At 36.0% G+C, this 20165-nt stretch overlaps 1 protein-coding gene across 12 annotated transcripts in view; it reads left to right on the top strand.

The window, feature by feature from the left end:
* The window catches only part of ZNF385B (zinc finger protein 385B), a 387462-nt gene that overhangs the window by 309772 nt on the left and 57525 nt on the right, over window positions 1-20165 (top strand). For 8 of the 12 annotated variants that reach the window (XM_044768627.2, XM_044768623.2, XM_044768624.2 and 5 more), the window contains 2 exons: window positions 16007-16045; window positions 19624-19734. In XM_044768627.2, the coding sequence (XP_044624562.1) occupies window positions 16007-16045; window positions 19624-19734 (150 nt within the window). The remainder of the gene's footprint in view (window positions 1-16006; window positions 16046-19623; window positions 19735-20165) is intronic. The other 4 variants (XM_070508197.1, XM_044768629.2, XM_070508198.1 and 1 more) reach the window with 1 other exon arrangement.

The raw sequence follows: 20165 nt of genomic DNA, 5'->3' as shown, positions 1-20165 counted from the left end.
TAAATTTTTAAAGATCTCAATCTTTATATCTAACGCTTAACAGGCTTCTCTGACTGGCTACCCACTAATGCTCACTTCCCCACCTTCAACTATTTGTCATTCAGGGCTCAACATACATGTCATCTCCTTCACAGGAAGTCTTCTGTGACTCTTCAAGTCTGAATTAAGAGGCTGTCCTCTATATTTCCAAAGTGCTCCAAGATTACCTCCATTATAGCAGTTGTCACACCACAGTCTAATTACTGGTTTATTGGTCTTCATTAGAATGTCAGACCCTTGAGGACAGAGGCTATATATTGTTCATCTTTGTATGCTTGGTGTCTGGCACAGGTGCTTAATAAAACTTTTTTGAAGGAAGGAAGGGAGGAAGGGAAAAGAGACAGAGGAAAGGGCTCCAGTTCCTTGGTTTGCAATGTTCATGCTCCTCTATCCCACCAAGGGAATATCAACATTTCTGAGCCCCTTCTGTGTACGAGGTGATGAGCCCGGGTGTTTACTTTTATATTTATTTTCCAAAAAACCATCATCCTTTTTTAATCTAAAGGTAATAATTAGTTATAAGCTTTCCTCTATAGTTCCGTCTTTCTCTGGGTGGGCAGTGTGGAAACTTTGCAAGTGTCTGCTACATTCCTTGTCCTCGGCTCTAGTCTTAAGAAGATTTAGTTAAAAGACAAAGTCACTAGTTACTGAATTTTATTGAAAACATAATATATGCGCTAAAGAGTACTGGGTTTGGAGAAGAGGATAAACAAAATAAATAAAACAAAATTACCCTACTGCCCAAGAAACATAGAGGAAATAGAATAAATAGATTAGAAAAGACAAGATAATAAAAACCATAGGCAAAGTGGAAATAGTTACTGAACTTTATAGTGTTCAAGAAAGGACAAAAAGAGTGAATATTTTTGTATCCCAGTAGAGCTATTTTCATTATTTTGTTATTCACTTTATTTAAATTTGTCAAATGCTCCATGATCATCCTTTAATTATTGTACATAATGTTTTGGTAGCTGCCAAAATATACACAATTGTTTCTCCAATTTTTATCTTTGTTCAACCCAAATAATGCTTGGTGTTTAATTCTTCTTAAGAAGAGACTTCTTCAGAAATTGACAATTGTTCAGAATTGAAATAAATTGCATACTTATCATGATGGTTAGTATCAACTTAATATGATAAAATAAGTTCAATTAGAAGACATATCCACACGTATACTGTTATGGACTGAAAGTCTGTGTCCTCCTCCCCACATTCAGGTATTGAAGCCCTGATACCAGTGTGATGGTATTTAGAGATGGGGCCTTTGAGAGGTAATTAGGGTTAAATGAGGTCATGAGGGTGGGGCCCTAATAATGAGATTGGTACCTTTATAAGAAGAGACCCTGGGGAGCTTTCCTTCTCTCCACCATGTGAAGACAGGGTGAGAAGGGAGCCACTAGCAAGCCAGGAAGAGCTCTCACCAGACCCTGACCATGCTGGCACCCTGATCTCAAACTCCTGGCCTCCAGGACTTTGATAAAATAAAGTTCTGTTGTTTAAGCCACCCAGTCTATGGCATTTTGTTATAGCTGCCTGAGTTGACTAAGACACATAAGCACCTATATGTTGTATGTGATGATAAATAGGTCGGGTTTCTTTTTAACAGACACAGTTTGGGTACATGCACAGATCTATTTGTGTGCCTCTCCAGAGCTAAAGTTCCAATCAAGAGCTGCCTTAAGACCACAGTCACCTGTTGGTTTCTTTGCTGATTGACAGGTGTTTTCCATGCTTATTTATTCCAAATGTCTTTATGAGTCCTGCCATTTTTTGCAGCTGCTCCAGGAAAGCATAAATACAATGGAAGTCACTGCTGCTTTATGGCAAAAGGCTTAAAGATCTTATTTTCATGGAAAATAATCTGATTTTTACTGCTTACCTTGAAATTATTTTTTTCCTGACACTTGAACAAATATGTGGAATGGAATAAAGATTATTTCTAAAATATGAAGTCCCAAATCCCTGCATGATTCTTTGAGTCATCCAGACGAAATGTGAAATGATCTATATATTTACCATTTATTTTATGATTCTCTGCTCTTTGAGATTCTGGGTCATGCATAATTTGGCAATATCAATGAATATTTCTTGTAGAAGAAATAATACATTTATCAAGGAGGTCCAAAATAAAGAAATTAGGAATCAAAATCATGTTTATTTTGCTGTTAATTCATGGCATATTTCTCATGAGGTGCTATTTTAAGGAAATCTGAAGGAAGGAAGCTAGAACATTTCAGTTTTTTCCTGCCTTTAATACCTTTACCTCTTTAATGAAGTCTTTATTTAAATATTTGGATACATACTTTTCTTTTATTTGAATTTTTCTTTGATTTAAATAAAACACTTTACCTCTTCCGATGCAACTCAAATGTGAATTTTTGCCATTTGAGTCTTCTTTTTTCTCTAGTAAAGCTTTGCTGTCATTAAAAAATTATACATTCCAGGGGCTGGCTCAGTGGCGCAGCAGTTAAATTCACACATTCCGCTTCTCGTTGGCCAGGGGATCGCCAGTTCAGATCTCGGGTGTGGATGTGGCAACGCTTGGCAAAAAAAAAACCATGCTGTGGTAGTCATCCCATATATAAAGAGGAGGAAGATGGGCACGGATGTTAGCTCAGGGCCAGTCTTCCTCAGCAAAAAGAGGAGGATTGGCAGCAGTTAGCTCAGGGCTAATCTTCCTTAAAAAAAAAAATTATACATTCCATATTTCCTAGGATACTAGTATGTCCAGCTACTTGAAATGACACATTTATCCCAGTCAAATAAAAAAGAGAAAATTGTTGAATTTTTATTTTTGTGATATGCTTAAAATATATTGATACGTCATATTGTTTTGTTGTTCTAGAGAAATGTATAGTACTGAAATATGCCAAATTGAAATTTTCCATGGTTACTCAAATTTACTCGAAGAGGAAGAGGAGGATGGCCTTCTATCAGACTTAGATAAGTCAACAGAACATTCCTTAGATCATTAGAAAAAGTGATTATAGGAAATCTTTGAAATGTGGTTCAAAACTAAAGAAGATTCTGTACAAATATTTAAGCATAGCTTCCTGCCTAGAAGTTTTTACATCTCTGTTAAATATGACACAGAGAAAAATTATGTTAACATGACCACTGGGAGGAAAAAACTACATAGTGACTATTGTCTCCATCTCCTCTTCAAACTACAAACATGTCCTTTTCAAATTTAACTCATGTCCCTTGCCTCATTCTAAAGTCTTAAGATGTATCTGCTAAAGACTTTGTGTTCAAATCTCCCCTTTTCTCTACTCACTCTTGAAACCCCTTTAGAAGATGTAGATATTATTTGTATGATATATATATATATATATGTATACATGCACATTGATATAATGTGTGGTCATATGTGTTCGCTCTCCCTAATGAAACTTTGTTCAGGGTGTCTAGGAAAAGGCATTTATTCACAACCACTTTCTGAACGTCTACATGTGCCAGTCAGTGTGCTAAGGAGGGGTTATAGTGAAAAAGACAGAAGCTCCTCACTGTCTGATAGAAATTACTTCCGCCTCTTGTATAATTCACCATAACATGATAGAGGATTCTGCTCATAGTGAATAGTAATTCAGTTGATAAAAGCTGCCAAGAAACATCAGATTAAGACTTGATGGGCCCTTATGGGATAAGAGAACACAAGGTTTCAGGAGCCTGTGAAAAGAGGCATTGAAGTCCCATCATGCTATGTCCTCTTGCTTGTCCCTTTCATTATCCTGGTCTCAACCTCACATGGCTCTGGGACCTCATTTTCAGTGCTAGAATTTCAAGGATTATGTGTACTTGGAGGGCACATCAAATTTTCTGGCAAGATAGGTCTTCAGTCTTGGCGCTGTCCCAGGTCAGCATTTTTTAAGAGTAGAGTCAACTTGGAAAAAGTGTCCCTGTCACTTCTTAAACAAATTTATCTTATTCTTAACAAATCTCTGGTTAATTAAAAGAAGAAGGAACCAGCAACAACCTTGTTCTTTGCTTCTCTCAGTGACCAAGACTGTATCTGCCTGTGATAAAGTGGGAGAGCTTAATAAATTTAAAAAAGTAGAAAATATTATGGTACAGAACATTCCCCCCAGCCCAGAAAAGGTATTTCTAAATTGGTTGCTCTATAAATATTAATTGATGGTGGAGTTCCCTGTAACATTTTATCAAAAACTTGGGAACCTATCCAGCAGCACAGACCGTTGTTTTTTTTACTTCCTCCTAGATTCTTGTATTCAGAATTAGGTCTCAAATCTCTTTTGGGGAGGGAAGAACATGTTTTGGAATATTCCAGTCTCTCTACTTTTATAGTTGCTGTCGAGGGTGCGAACGATGAATGGGAGTGCTATTGAGCAATCTGTGAACTTTCAACATCTTTGCGCAGCTCAGCAGGAATCTTGGAAAAATACTTTTTTCACAGATTTAGCTGTCAATTTAGGTTTTCTTACCTTCCTTTTTATATTCTGATGCTTGAAATAGATAAAAAACACATAAAGTATATGAACAATACCTTATTTTCATGGAATTCCAGTATCAGAGGTCTATAGTATATTTTAAAGACATTTTACAAGTAATTCTTTTAACACACCCACATATGAAATTGGCTACATGTGTCATTGCTGTACCCTTTTTGCAAAGCACAAGGTTGAAGAATATAACCTAGTCTTCTCCTTTCTTCCAATAGACAGCTCTGACACTGAAATGGAAAAAAGTTAAATATCAGACAAGCAAGAGCTGTCTCCACCTGCCATATCTTGAATTTAAATGTGTGGATTTCTCAGAGGTTATTCAAGTGGGACATATTTTTTTAAGTATCCAATAAATCCTTGTGGCTCCTAAAGTCAGGTTAAAAAACTCTCCTTTGCAGTATGTTCTATGTAGAAGATAGAATTGTCTTGTCAGTCTCTTACTTGCTTTCTCTTATTGTGAAGTTCCCAGAGCCAAGTAAAGATCTGAGTGGTATAGTAGAAAATATATCTGATCTCTTTCACAGGTTATGATTTACAAATAATCAGAGGTATACAGAAAGTCTCCAATAATTAAAGACATGTGTCTGGGTCTAATTTCTTTACTTTCCTTATGTAGACACCAAACTTCCATAATATGTAAGATGGCTCATTATCATAATAATATAATCAAACTCACAAAATCTCCATTTCTCAAAATGAGCTGAAGCTATTAGATGCTAAAATGATTACTAATAGCCACTATCACATGGGATATACTTAAGTGTCAACTTTTTAAGTATCCCCCTTCTGAAGGAGGTGGGTGCATTCATTTATTTACAGTTGTATCCCAGCTCCTCTCAAAAGCCTCGTGGAGCGCTCTCTCTGATCTCAGAGAAGTAACTCTGCTTGACTTCTTCCAAAGTAAGCCTCTAACAGTCCCATCTAGCCGTGACTCTGCTTCATGCCGCCTGGGAAAGCAGGAGCCAGAGTGGAGGGGAGAAGCGAGGAGAGCGATCTACTTCGTTGCATAAGGAAAGAGCACTGGATTAGGATTCAGCAGACCCATATCTGGACTCTTAAGAAAGTCATTTTTCTCATCTTAGCTTCACTTTTTCCCATTTTAAAACTACGGGTGATAATACCTTCCTGGTCCATAGCATTACACCATGACAATCTGAGGTGATTGTCTTTATGGAGACTTGAGGATGTGGCTGAATATTTAGAAATTTTTGGAATTTAGTGAGAATCTGTGAGAAAATCGTAACTATATAACATATCGCCATACTATTTTTAATAATTTAAAATACCAATGAATATCAAATGAGAGAATGTTTATGAAAGGACTCTTAAAACAGCAAAGCTCTAGTCTTATAATTATTAATACTTTTATTAGTATTCCTCTCCCTTTGATCTCTTCTTCCTAATCAATTACCTTAAATAAACCAAGTTTTGTTTATCATTGGGCCTGGCTTTGTGCATTAGAGCAATCCTAATTAAGGTAAACGATAAGGATATACGTATGGCTAAGACCTGGATCTTGAGTTGCAGAAATTTACACTCAGTTGAAAGTAGTCATGTCTGGTAGTAAGCAGGCACTCAATTTATGTTGGCTGACTCAGATAATAGTAGGACATCCTTAAAAATCAGAATCACTTGACTGCCTGAAAGCAATGGAGAGAGGCTGCAGCTGAATTTGGAGCAGGGCTGGGGAGAAAGTCTACTGAGTGGAGGTTGGGAATAACTACAACCGGTTTGGTTGGATTCCATTTTTCCCTGTTTACCTTCAATGATATTTGGACTTTAAAGGCTACGTATAAAGGTATTTTGAACCTGAGAGCTGTGTACCTTTGACACATTGCCATTGACTCCTAAGACATGACAATGTTTTCTGTTATATTTTTAAAATACTGTTGACTTCCAAACATAGAACCTTCATTCTGGCATTATTCATTAACCAAACTGACATTAGTTAAAATAGAAATTTTAAAAAATATTTTCAACTCAGTCACAGTAGCCAATACATTGAATTATCCTTCATGTATTGATAATGCATATTTATTCTAAAAATTCTTTGCCCTTTTGACTTTTACAGATCTCCCTTTACCCTGCCTCCTCCTCCTCGCCCCTTTTTTTTAAAATTTGAATTGCTAATCATATGAAAAGGCACACTTAACCTGTACTCTGAGCAGTGACATCTAACTGTAAGTTTGATAATTATTCAAAAAAGATTAGTGATTTTACATTCTATACCAAAATAGTATATAGACCTTAAGGGTATGCACATACATATGAAAATTATTTTTTCTCAGAAAACAAATAGCCTAAATAAAACTTTAAAAATTATACAAGCCAAGATTTCATAACTCCATAGTCATTAGAAACAGCAGAGAAATGGGTCAATCTTTAGACTTCTGTGAGGGGAATAAAAGGTTTAAAACAGATACATTTTAAATCCCTTCCTTCATAAAAGAACTTTCTAGAAAGACAGCCTGTATCAAATAGCTCATCACTCCTTATGCAATCAGACCCTCCATTGTCTTCAGAGAAAGAGCTGCTGCCTGGCAAGCCTGGCCCCTTTAAAGGGTGAGTAGCTTCTGAAGAAGCATTGTGACACCCAGATGTGGAGGTCTTTGAAGCTCCACTTCTGGGGAACCATCATTTTGTTACAGAGCAAAAGTAATATCAGAATTTCCTGGGAATCAGTCATCACAGGAAATTACCAGCAATTCATAGACTTTCCCTTTTGCGTTTGCTTCGCCCTCAAGGGTAATCACAAAAGATTATAGTCTCCATTTCAGCTTTCATATCACTGAAATATTCTTCTCTGCCTGGAGCATGATTGATTTCCAGAGGCCGGCTTTTAACCTTGGCGTTGGGAGGCCAATCGGACTGCAGTGGTTTGAGAACTGCCAGCAATCGTTATTATGATATTGTTCTGTTGTGAGGCAGAAATTTGGTGATCCCTGACTAATTATACGAAATCTTTTAAATAAAGTGACATATCAACTTCTGGTGTTGTTAGTTATGGGTGTTTGTCTGATTTCAGTAAAAGTGTTAGAGGTTGGGAGACAGAAGGGTGAAAACAACCATCAAATGATTGTTGTGAAGACTTTGACATGTCAAGCACCCTGATAGGCTGAATTTCAGAATGGAAAACAGAATAATTCAGAAACGTTTCTGAAAATCTTCAAAGGGAGTAGATGGATTATAAATAAAAATGATTTTTGCTTCAAAACATTAAAACTTTTCTGGAACGTTCCTGAGGGATTTTGTGGTTCACAATAACTGGCACTGTGGTTCATGTAGGTTTTCCTCCATTGCTTGATCAGGAAATCTTGATGCCATATTTATGGCCCAAATATAAGCAAACTGGTTACATTTTTAACTTGATGATTTCATTTGCTATATTCATTTTCCTCATATAGGTGTCGCTTTATTCAGAACACATAGGAACAGAAAGGGCTTTGTGTATATTTGAAATAAATTTGATGAATAAAATAGTTTTGCCAAGTGACTACGTTTCCTTACAAATTCAAAAGAAAAGGAAAACATTTCAGTTTAAACTACTTTTGGTTTGAACTATAGCCTTCTTGCAATCATGTAAAAATAATTGTAAATCAAATGGATAAATGTTAAATGTCAAGCTGCACCATTAACAGAGCCTTATTCAATACAGCAGTTATCACTGCAGCCAGCAGAGTAAGGCGCTTTATGAAAGCTCTTTATTTTGCTTTACCAGTCTGGTATATTTTGTATACTATAAACACAGAGTTGAACCAAAAATGTTTTTTGTTGAGAAGAGTATACACATATCCATCCATACAAAAAGGCAATAGCAAGATGAATATATGACATAAAATATTTTTGATATCACCTGTCCACAAAGTCCCTCAGGGACCACTTTCCTTATCAAAATCCTAAAATGCTAAGTGTGACAAGGTAAGCCTGCAAGGAGCAGGAGGGCTGGAGAACCCATATTGGTATAGCCCTGCTGGGAATCAGGAAAGGGGAGACAGATAAAATGCAAGACGCCCAGTTAAAGTTGCATTTCTGATAAACAACAAGTCATTTTTAGTATAAGAATATCCTATGCAGGGTTTAGCACATATTTATACTAAAAAAAAATGATTTTTGTTTGCAAATCTGGCAACAATAGCAGGAATCTGGGTTCTAGTCTTAACTGAAGAGGCTCAAGCAAGTTACTAGAACTCTCCAAACCTTTCCTCATTTTCACATGAGGAAGTAGGACTAAAATCAGGCTGGTGGGTATGGGGCCTGACCTACGTGCTTTAATCAGAACTGTTTTCAGTGTTTTATTATATTAAATTTCCAGTTAGGATTCTGTTTTGGGATAGGGTGGAGGGAAATTTCTGGGGCTCAAACTAAAACAATTAAAAAACCAGTTTGAAGAGGCCAGCCTGGTGGCATAGTGGTTAAGTCCACGTGCTCCACTTTGGTGGCCTGGGGTTCACGGGTTCAGATCCCAGGTGGGGACCTACACACCGCTCATCCAGCCATGCTTTGGTGGCCTCCCACATACCAAATAGAGGAAGACTGGCACAGATGTTAGCTCAGTGACAATCTTCCTCAAGTAAAAAGAGGAGAATTGGCAACAGATGTTAGCTCAGGGCCAATCATCCTCACCAAAAAAAAACCCAGTTTGAAAATGTAGATGATCTCAGACATTTTACCATGTATAACAAGAGTGTGTTACGGGGAGTCAGAGCCCAAAATGCTTAGGATTGGAGCCCTGCACACTTGTGGCCCTGCATCAGGCTTCGTCGGGCCTTCACTGTCAGGTTTCTTCTTAGAGCAAGAGTAAGAAATGTGCTGTCCTCCTTTTGGGGAAAAGACACTTCATTTCCACTTTGCTTTGCAGAATGAAAAAAACATTCAAACAGGCCCAGGTGTTCAATTTTGCTCTTCGTCCTGCCTGGTGGGGTTTTCTTTTCATCTCGTACCTTTTTAATTCGTGTCACAGACCTGTTTTGCCTCAGCATCAGGATGTATCTGATTAGTTACTGAACAGCCTTTCAAACTTAGCTTTGACAGAACGGTTTTGAAAGGATGTCAGTTAATGCATTTGGCTGTTCAGGAGGTGTATTGATTTTTAAATCAAGAAAGCTCATTACTTCCCTAGTCTCTTAGAAAGCCCTTGCAACATTTTTTAGCCCATTTACCAGAAAACAGGCAAACATTTCCTTACTTGCTCAGATTTGGAGACTTAGCACCGATAATTTTTAAAAGTACATTCATAAGTGTCATCAAGTAGTCTTCAGTTACTTGCACACTATTTTTTTTTCTCCTAAAGAATAAAAATTTCTATTTTTTTAAAGATATTTCTCAGACTCTTTTTGGCACTAAATTTTATGTTATAGAAATTTAATCTTGGAGACAAGTGTTGGGGGTTGTTTTCAAGTCACTATTTTAAAAAAGAACAAAAGGAAAGGCCGAGAACTAGGTTACTATCTTCTATCTCAGCTATCAGCCTGTCCTTCTAAACTCCAGAGTGGACGGCTTCTTCCAATGTGCCGTAGAATAACCGCTTCCCGCGACCGGGCCTCAAATGAGTCGCTATCGTATTCAGCATTTTGCACATCTATTGAAAAGCTATTCTTCAGTCTATATTCCTGAAATGATTTATTTCTTGTTTTATTTCACCCTGAGGAAACACAATACTAAATAACAAAAGAAACACCCGAGTCATTTATTTTCTATTCTCTTGGTGAATCCAGTTCCTACTCCCATCACTCTGAATAGAATTTTCAGACTAGCTTTGTCGGTGTTTTTCTTTGGGTGATACAGTTCATTGTCACTATGTGTGCCTTGGGCTGTTTGTTTTTTTGAAATATGAATATACTTCATTGAGAACTATGAAATATAAGTACTTTGAGGGTATTAACTTCCACAGACAGAAAAAATTAATACTATTTGTTATCATTCTACTTTTTCTTTTGTTGCTGAAAAAAATTCACAATAGAGCTACATTCTTATTAATTCCCTAAAAGATTCCAGGTAGCTTTTCATTTCTTAAAAACTTTGTATCTTTCCTCACATTCCCTGAAAAGAACATCTAACAATTTCATGTTAATTTTTTTGTTACCTTGTTTTTGACAGATGTTACAGATCTTTCAAATCTGTATGCAACCATTGACCAAAATTTATTTTAGTGATATGAACATCAAATCTTGAAGATAAAATAAAAACCCCTTCAGGAACTTTCTTTGTGTTCTGATGGAAAAACATCTCTCTTTCTTAATGGTTTCCAGTCACATCTAAGCATTTGCTTGTTCAAAAATGGAAGCAAAGAAAATCACTGAGTTTCCTTAGGAGGCATAATTCAGCTCGTTACCTTAATGCTTTCTCCCTCCAATAAAAGAAGCAGTTGCAGTTGGGGTTGAGGGTGGTCTGGGCTCCCATAATACGTCCCATTAACCAGTTAGACCTTTCAAAATGCAGTTTTTAACCTGAATATGAGGACACATGCAATTGAATTTAAATTCTTTAGCTTACTCATCTAATGTTTGAATAGGAACATCAACACCCAAAACATCGCTGGGTAGGTGTGGGTCCACGCAGTGAGGTGTGAGCGAACCTTCAGTGAAGTCTCACGCCCACTGCAGACGTAAGCTGAAAGTCTTACTTGTTAAACTGAACTTTTTGGAATGCTCTTTGATGTGGCTTCTTAAATTACCCAGCGGCATAACTACAGCTTTGCTGCATCACTCTTGATCCCTGGCAGCATGGAAAATCACCAGGCATGTGGAGCCAGCCAGGAAAATGGAACATTTTACATGCGTACTCACCATATTTATTACCTACAAGGATCTACTGTCAGAGTTAGACATTCAGCTTTGGTAAAGCGCACAGCTCTAATCTTATGGCATCTCTCATTAACAAAATAACTACTGTTCGAAAAAGAACTTAAAAATTATTCCTTCTACTTGGAGCAATTTAATTATCTGTGAAAAACGTTAAACTGTTTTTCCACTAAAGAGGGAGAGAGGGTGAAACTACCCATTCATTGCTTTTAGCTTTTCTGCTTTTACCATTTGGTAACTCTTTAAATTCTAAAGGTGTTAAAATGAAAACATTATTTCCTCGTAATATCTTCACAAATAACTGTTAGGTCTTAGACAAAATGTGTACGTATTTGAAAAACGATAAAAGTTAACTCATGGTCACTTCACTAGTCGCTGAGCACTAGGCCAACCACACTGTACAGAAACCCACTAGGAAGGTCCCCGGGTGAGAGGCATCGAGCACTTAGCACTCATCCTTGGAGAACTTCCAAAATGCGGAGCACTTTCGTTTCCCCTTCTCCCTGGGGGTGTGATGATAGTGGCGGCTCTGAGATCCAGTGTTGTCCGGGGACTTGGCAGTTGGAGAATTCCTCTGCAGAGATCTCACAGACCACTTTGACAGCTGGAGAATGTGCCCCTCACTCTACAGTTTTTACAAGTTGTATGATTCTGAATTCTGTATGAACTTCTCTAAATTATGGAATAATGTCCTTATTATTACCATTTAGTATGATTTTATATGTAAAAGTATTTGAATCATAGTTGTATCAAGACAACCAAGATGTTTTTAGGAATTATTCATGGTAAAATATTGTTTCTTTCCCATTCTCCTGTTTTATTTTTTCATGGTACTTAAAACTCTCTGAAAATACCTTCTTTATTAGTTTAAATATATAGGTCTCCTCAACTAGAATATGGTATTTTTAAAGGTGTGTTCTCCACTGTATGTCCAGCTCCGAAAGCAGTGTATGATAGCCATTTAATAAACTTTTGTTAAATGAATCCATTTTCAGGAAAATATAGTGTTTGTGCAAATTGAAAATCATGCATATATAAAAGTGTGATGTGTTGGAAAGGAACAAAAATTCCCAAGGACAGAACTAAGTTTAATAAGAAACATTTAACTTCTTAAAAGATTGCATCTTTTACTATCAGAGTGATCTAGAAAGAGGATATTATTCTATGGCAGAAACACAAATCTCTTAGCATCCTGTATATGTTTCTTTTTATTCTTCTAAAAATAAAACCAAAGTGGAATTTCTCCAAAAAAAAACTACTGGAAAATGCAGCTTAGTTTTCTGTACAAAATAGATCACATAGTCTCTTCCTTACCCTAGCCATCCTGTTTGTCAATGGATATAAAACTCTTGTTTGACGAACCCCAGAGTTTTTTTCAAAGGGGGCCTGACAACATGAAATTTGAGTGAAAGATATCAAGCTTTCTGAATTCATTTAAACAAACAAAAAAAAAAAGGGAAAAAAAGGAAATGCTAACCTGTGCTCTCCTCTGATTGGCTGATTTAGATCTTTGGGCTGACTCCACTTATGTTTTCTATAGGAAAGACTAACCACCACTAGAAAGCCTCTGGAAAGGGATCCTGGGATCCCACTTAATTTCTGCAGCAATCACATCCTGCTAATTGTCAACCAGCCTCAAAATACTTAAAAGCCTACAACATTTTGATGAAAAAGTAATACTAGTACTAATAATAGCTTTATTGGGTCTGAGCCTTAGATATAATGTGCCCTATTATTTTCTTAAGGCTATGTTGTGTTATTTTAGCCTTTATCCCAGTTCTGAATGACTGGCTAACTTTCTGGTGGGGTAATTGTATCCCACAGGGGCACAGTTGATTTTGTTTGCAAGGCACAGCCAGTGTGTGGTTTTAGCAGAAGAATTGGGGGTTCGTGGAGGAAGCACCTTTCCAGAAATATGACTCTTGGTTGAATCAACAGTCTTTGCAACACGCCACTTGTCTTCCTTTCAGCAACAATGACGGTGTTCAGGTGGCCCCTCTCAGGGTGTTCTGGGTAGGAGAAGCAGTGTCAGTATGACGAGTCTCAGCTTTTACATATTCCAGTTACAAAAATGCAGGTCTCACGGTAGCGTGTAATCCGGGTATAATGTTCCATGTGGTTTATTTTTATTGAGACTTCTGATTTGAAATCTGAAACAGTACAAAATTGTATGGTTGAGTTAATGTTGCCAACAATATGCAGTTGTTTGTATTTCTTGATCTTTGAGAAGAGAAATTTGTCTTTGTGATAGTTGTGTCTGTTTTGTTTCTATTTAAGTTTGCAAGGATTTGAAAAAAGTAGAACAATAATATAAAGGCATGTGGTCAAAGTATTTAAATACAAAAGGCAAAACTTTTATAAACTAACTTCAGAGAGATATTCCTCTTCAATGACCTAGCTATCACTTTTAATGTGTCACGTCATGAACATTTGAAGTTCTAATAAGACCCTATTGTCACATTCTTTTCCATAAATCCAATATTAAAAAAAGGAAGGGATGAAAAATAGTTATTCTTTTCGTACTACAGTAATTCGATAATACCACAGTTAAAAAACTGACACTTAGCCAAACTTCCAGAAAGCCCTAAATCACAAGGCTTTAGTAGCTGAGGTCCTCTTTGCAGTAAATTGAGGACAGGTGCAAATGATGACCGTCACCTGCTATGTGTAATCTCTAAGTGTTCCTGGAACTTTCTTTTTTTTCTGTGTGCAAGCCCAGCAGTTACAATGGGGAAAGAGGACAGGACAGCCTCAGTTTTTACTTATGGCTTTTCTGAAGTTGCACAAGGAGAAATAGGCTTATTCTAAGAAGGGCAGAAATGCTTCAGAAAGGGGAAAACCGAGACTCACTTCTCCAGGAAACTTTTACTTAAGCACCAAGTAGGCCTTCTGTGTAGTTTGACTAAGCAGCTGCCCGCCATGCTGCAGAAATTCTAAAGACGCTTGCCCTTTCTTCCCAAACGTCACACCCTACAGCAGGGCCACACACCATGCCATTCATCCCTGTTCAGTGCGCCGTTAGCAGGGAACAATGTGGGCGAGACTCCTGCCTGAGTTTGAATCTGGGCTTCAGACCTACAAACTCAAGGGTAACAAGTTATTACACCTCTCAAAGCCTCAGACGCCTCATTTGTAAAAGGAGGATGATAATTGCGTCTTGTCCCGTGTGACGGTGGAGGGTGGAGATGACATGAGAGAATCCCTTAGCATAGTTCCTGGCCCATGGTAAGAGCTCTGTAAATCTAAGCTGCTCTTAGTATGATGTTTATTATTTTTATTACACTGCTAGAAAAAGGAATTAAAAGGCCAATACTCCTGGGAGGATAACACATTGATATTGCTGTAAAGGGAGGATCCTGGATGATAAGTGTGAGAAAATCAGAAAAGGGGAAAGAAGTCCAAAGTAGGGGTGGGGCAGAGGAGACAGACCTTTGTGTGCCTTTTTGTGCCCCGTTATTCTGCTTAATGGTGACTTCTTTTCCCCACCTCCAATTACATAGAGTTTATGCTATCTTTCTTACTTTTTAACGTTTACAATTATGTCCATTCTTATGTTTGACTCCTTCTTCACCAGCCAATCTGGGACAACATATGAAACTTATTAGGCCTCCAGAAATGCTTGTTGGGTGATTGATTTTTACATTTTAAGTTCAAAAAACTGATTTCTACTTCTTTTTACTAGAAAAGCTAGTATTGCCTACTATCTTTTATAAGTGATTACCAAATGCTTTTTAGAGCATTGGTTAAGGTAGATGGCTAAGTTTAAGATGAAATTTCCCCATCTTTAAGAATAGTACGCTACTCAATCACTTAACCACATAGAACAAAGCCTTTTCTAATTCTTGAGCAGTCTTTTTTGCCTTTTAATTGGGTGGTGCTCAGTTTACTCCCATACTCATCCCCACTTGATGGCTGGTGAAATCGTTTTATGATACTTATAAGGATACAATTCAAACTTCAGGCCTCTTGAAAATTATCAATAGTTGAAAAGTTTGTAATTCTATTTTTTTTTGCCTTAAGTTCCATCCAGCAAAATTATCTGGAATCTAGATATCATGGAGTATTGAGTCATTTGATCATGCATCCCCTACCTTACAGACTCTCCCCGCCCACAGCGTTCATCCTGGCCTTTGGTGAGGTGCTGCATTGTGTTTCTTTACCCCAGGGCTAGGTTTGATTTGCGGCTGCATATTTTTACACAGTTGCCCACACTGTGCAGATGTAAATTACTTTTTGGTATACTCAGTAATTTTCAAAAAATGACACATATTTGTGGTTACATAATCTTAGTGAATACACCAAAAATACCTGTTTGTTCTTGTTTTGATATTGAAAATCTGAGAGATGGCGTGATAAGCCCAGCATCATTAATTCCTTTTACAAGTACTATAATATAGTAGTTAATTTGTCCATACATAGCCTCCAATTATCTCCTCACTTCCTGGCAACAGCCACAACCCATCTTTCATTTTTATTACCCACCAGTTAATTGCACTAATAGGTTCTGCTTTTCATTTCTACATGATTTTTGTTAGAAAAAATGGCAAGTGTTAACTCTTGCTGCTGCTTTTTAGTTAGTAGGCATTTCGGGCTTTGTAATCAGAGATGAGCAAAAAAAAAAAAAATGGATTTCTAAAAATTTCATGTAAATATACTTGCTAGCCTCAAAATTCCAGATGACTACTTCTAACTTTTACTTTTTAGAAAAGAAGAGGCTTATTTGGGACCAATAAATTCTGCCAGGTAAGGAATATTGGTAGCTAGAGCTATGTGGTAGTTTTTTCCTTAAAAAAAGCTTTTAAGCATTCTTCACCAATACATCACAGTCTTAATCCACAGATGGCTTTCTGTGCAATGTGAACTAACATGAGCTAATTTAATAAGAATGTTTAACAAGGCATTCGTTCATTTAAAAGTGATATAAATATTTTAATAAAGATGTTTGAAAGCATTTGTTCCTTTTTAACAATCAAATGTCTATAAAATGCCAATTGAATCTTTAAAAATAAAGTTTGTTAGATAATTGCAATAACTCCAATAATGTTCCTGAGTATTCTACATGTGAAATCGTTATGATATAGGTATATAGTTTTGACTATACTAAATTGAATCGCTTGCATTTATCATGTTTTAGGATTTATGAGAATGTTTTTATTTTTCCTGAATGTTTTTTTCATCTTGAAAATTGGTGATTGAATAAAATAATTACCATTGATTTAGTTTTACATATGTCATGATTACAGAGAACTGACATTGCATTAGTGAAAGAAAAAATGTAAGTTGTTAACAACAAAGCTATTATTTTCTGCTAACTTTTAGAGTATTATAAGAATGCTAAGAAAAAATTTAGGATTTTACATTTTATACCTTAAAAAAAAGATATCTGAAAACCTTTTCTATGTCATTGCCAAGTCTGGATCCCACCAAAATGACTCAGGTATTTGCAGTTATTACATCAGATGGCAAATAAAATATCAGCTAGACCACGTCTGTTTCAAGATTTCAGATGAATTGGCAAGTGGAACATTCTTTTTTATACCATTTAAAGTCTTCTTTCAACTAAATCATGTTCCCCAAAATGACATTTGAATAAAAATATAATTACAGAATTCTACAATAAACAACAAAGGAAGATAAAAGAAAGTTAGGAAAAAACCAAGTGGATCTTTCCCCAAAATACCTGTAAGAAAGTAGAGAATCAAGTGGGACATAGAGGAAATCTGTTCCAAGTGAGAAACACGGAGGATAAAATTTTCTTGTGATAGTGGTAAGTCATTCAAAGGACAGAAAGGCAGCAAGAATTAATGACAGGCGACAAGAATGGGGTAAAAGGGCTGTGTTTATTTAGTTGATTTTCTGAGGATGAATAGGATATGTATACAAAGTAGGGAAGCCAATTCTGGCAAGAGTTTCTTGAAGGATCCTCCTTAGTTTGCTTTTCAGGGAGCAGATGAGTGGGAACTCAGCTGCCTTGGTATCTGGAGTGCTCAGCTGCAAATCACCTTTCAGAACAGAGAGCTCTCAGCCTTGGCAATATAAACAGATATTTTCAGGCTGATGTGGTGCAAATTTGAGATTTGAGTAGAATAAATTTGTGTCGAGTTATTTGAAAAATTATGTAGGTAGATAATTTCAAAAATTCAAAGGGAATGTTTATATTCAAGGGTTGTGTTGAAGCTGTCAACAGATACCTTGGTTTATGAAAAACTTGGAACTAAATTTTTGTAGATGTATCTTTTGTCTATGTTTCTATGTTGTGGTATGGGAACAACTACGATATGTGCATTTATTCTAGATGGTGAAAGTTTCAATTTTTAATGTTAATTTTCAATATATTTTTTGAAATGAGTAATAAGAAAGTGTACATTAAAACTATGATGTGAATATTATTGCTATGTTTTTTAAAAAGTTGATTTATTAAGAAAATAATGACACAATAGTATATGGTTATGGCAAAAATAACGAAAGTGGCATGCAGTAAACTGGTATTTGGGAAATATTAATATAATTTTATCCCATGTAGCTCACACATCACCAGGTATATTTTCCAGAGCCTGAGAACAGAACATCTCAATAAAATGCTTCTATTTTATAACTTTGAAAAGCAGTGTATTTATTTCATTCTGAAAATATAGTTAGGCTGTTTTATTTTGAAGCCTGTCCATACTGATTTGCCATCTCTAGTAACAATCAGAAACTATACTTTCTTGTTTTGCAAACGGATAAACAAGACTTAAGTGTATGTTCTTATGAGTAAACTAAGAAAGTGAACTAGGGTTTTATTTTCTGACCTTTTGAGATTTTCTTTGCCCGTGGAGGGTTGTGGTTTTTTAATTCTCATTAAAGAAAATTTACTACAATCAACTATGACCTTGAACAAAATAAATCCCCAGATTTTCCAAGAATGCTATTTTACATTTAGTAGTTAAATACAATACTCTTACCAATTTCTTTTTGACTTTTTAAATTATCATACATAAAATTGACTTTTGGGGAGTGTGTATAGGTCTATGAATTTTAACACGTGTATAAATTTGTGTAACCACCACTACAGTCAGAATATAGAATAGTTCTAGCACTCCAGAAAACTCCCCTCTTCGCATTTTTTAAGCATCCAATACCCCTTATAGTGGGAATACATTGTTCTATAATCTCTCTTAAACTTATTGCAAAAAATAGGCTACTTTGATATTCAATAATTCTGTAATCCACTCTCCTTTCTGAAGTATTTAAGTTCTTGTAATTCCTAACTTTGCACTGTGTTGATTTCCACACATGATCAGGGATAGTATTCATTTCTCCTGTCTCCCAAATATCATCAACTAATCCAGTCTTAAACTCTAACCTCAGGAGATTTCCTAGACGATGGTGTCGTGTCAGTGGATCTGTCCTTGTTCGTGTTACATGTGTTTATAAGTAACCCTTTGTTCATCATCCGCATTGTTTTTTGACCTGCCAGTTGTCTGATGTTAATGCTGGAGATTATTATCTGGAGTACACAAGAGAATCACTGCTGTCTCTCTTTTTATAGGCTCTGCAGATAGAGTTCTTTCTTTTCCCAAGTGTTTTAATGGCTTTGTGCCGTGTTTTTTCTATGGTTAAAGACTTTTATCACTGTACATTTCTCTGAATATGTATGGTACATGCAAACCACAGGGAGGAAAATCACAGATTATAAGTCAAAATTTCACTTGACCAATATTTAAACAAGAGTTACATATTAACTAATCTGATGCATTTGAGTGTATCATTGTGACGTGCATTTCCAGTAGAATGAATTTCAATCTATAGCACATGAAAAGTAATAAATTATTTAAAAATTAGTTCAAAATTTTCTGTTCTGTGATATAAGCCTGTCATTTATGACTTTGCCATAAATCAAAAATTTAAAAACTTAAATATATCTGTAATAATTGTCATTGAGGTCCTTTGAGACCATCTTAAGTATCGTCACATGATACAGGGAAAACATTAACAAGTTAATTTCAACCCTGACTTTTCGGTCTTAAGTTTTCTTGTTTTATTATCCTTTTAAGGTTTTTCAAAGCTCCTTACATGGAACCTTATAAGATTCCTTGGGATATGGTGATTTTCTTGTTGTGTGTGTGTGTGTGTGTGTTATGATTTCACACAGTTGTTTTTTGTTTTGATTTTAGTTTTGAATTCCTGGAGACAGGTACATTACTATTGAATGAGATTATTATCCTTGTTTGGGAACTAAAAGTTAAAACCTTAAGAAATAATACAGCTACTTTTACTTGTTCACACTATTGCCTATCCTTTGAAGTTATAAATTGACTATTTTATCGTTTACTCTTTAGATGGATCCTGTGCAAAAAGCAGTCATTAACCACACATTTGGAGTGTCCATTCCCCCAAAGAAGAAACAAGTTATTTCTTGTAATGTCTGTCAGCTTCGCTTTAACTCGGATGTGAGTACTATCTTTTCATTGTTCTCTGTAGTCTGTCAAGTTGAAAGTCTGATTGTTCTGAATCTGCACATCTCTTCATATTTACATATTTGCCGGCAGCCACTCCTATAGGTGGCCCACTTATTTCAGTGAGCCAGATTTTCAAAGGATTTGGATTCAACACTAGAAACTCAAGCAATAGGGTAGCTAATATCAAAAATCAAAGATTTCTCCTTGGAATCAGTCTTACCTATACCGTTTTACACGTAATTCTACCACTTATATTTAGTTTTCAAAAATACTTGAATAGCAGAAAATATTTTTTAAAAGTTTAAAATGCAATGAAAACAAGAAAATAAAATGCAATGAATGCTGAAGAAAAACATTGCTATTACTCTTGATAACAAGTGTCATATTTCATGTTGTACTAAATCATATTAAATGTGTGCCAA

Source organism: Equus asinus, chromosome 4 (genome assembly GCF_041296235.1).
Source record: "Equus asinus isolate D_3611 breed Donkey chromosome 4, EquAss-T2T_v2, whole genome shotgun sequence".
Classification (NCBI taxonomy): Eukaryota; Metazoa; Chordata; class Mammalia; order Perissodactyla; family Equidae; genus Equus; species Equus asinus.
This window is presented reverse-complemented; position numbering and strand designations above follow the sequence as displayed.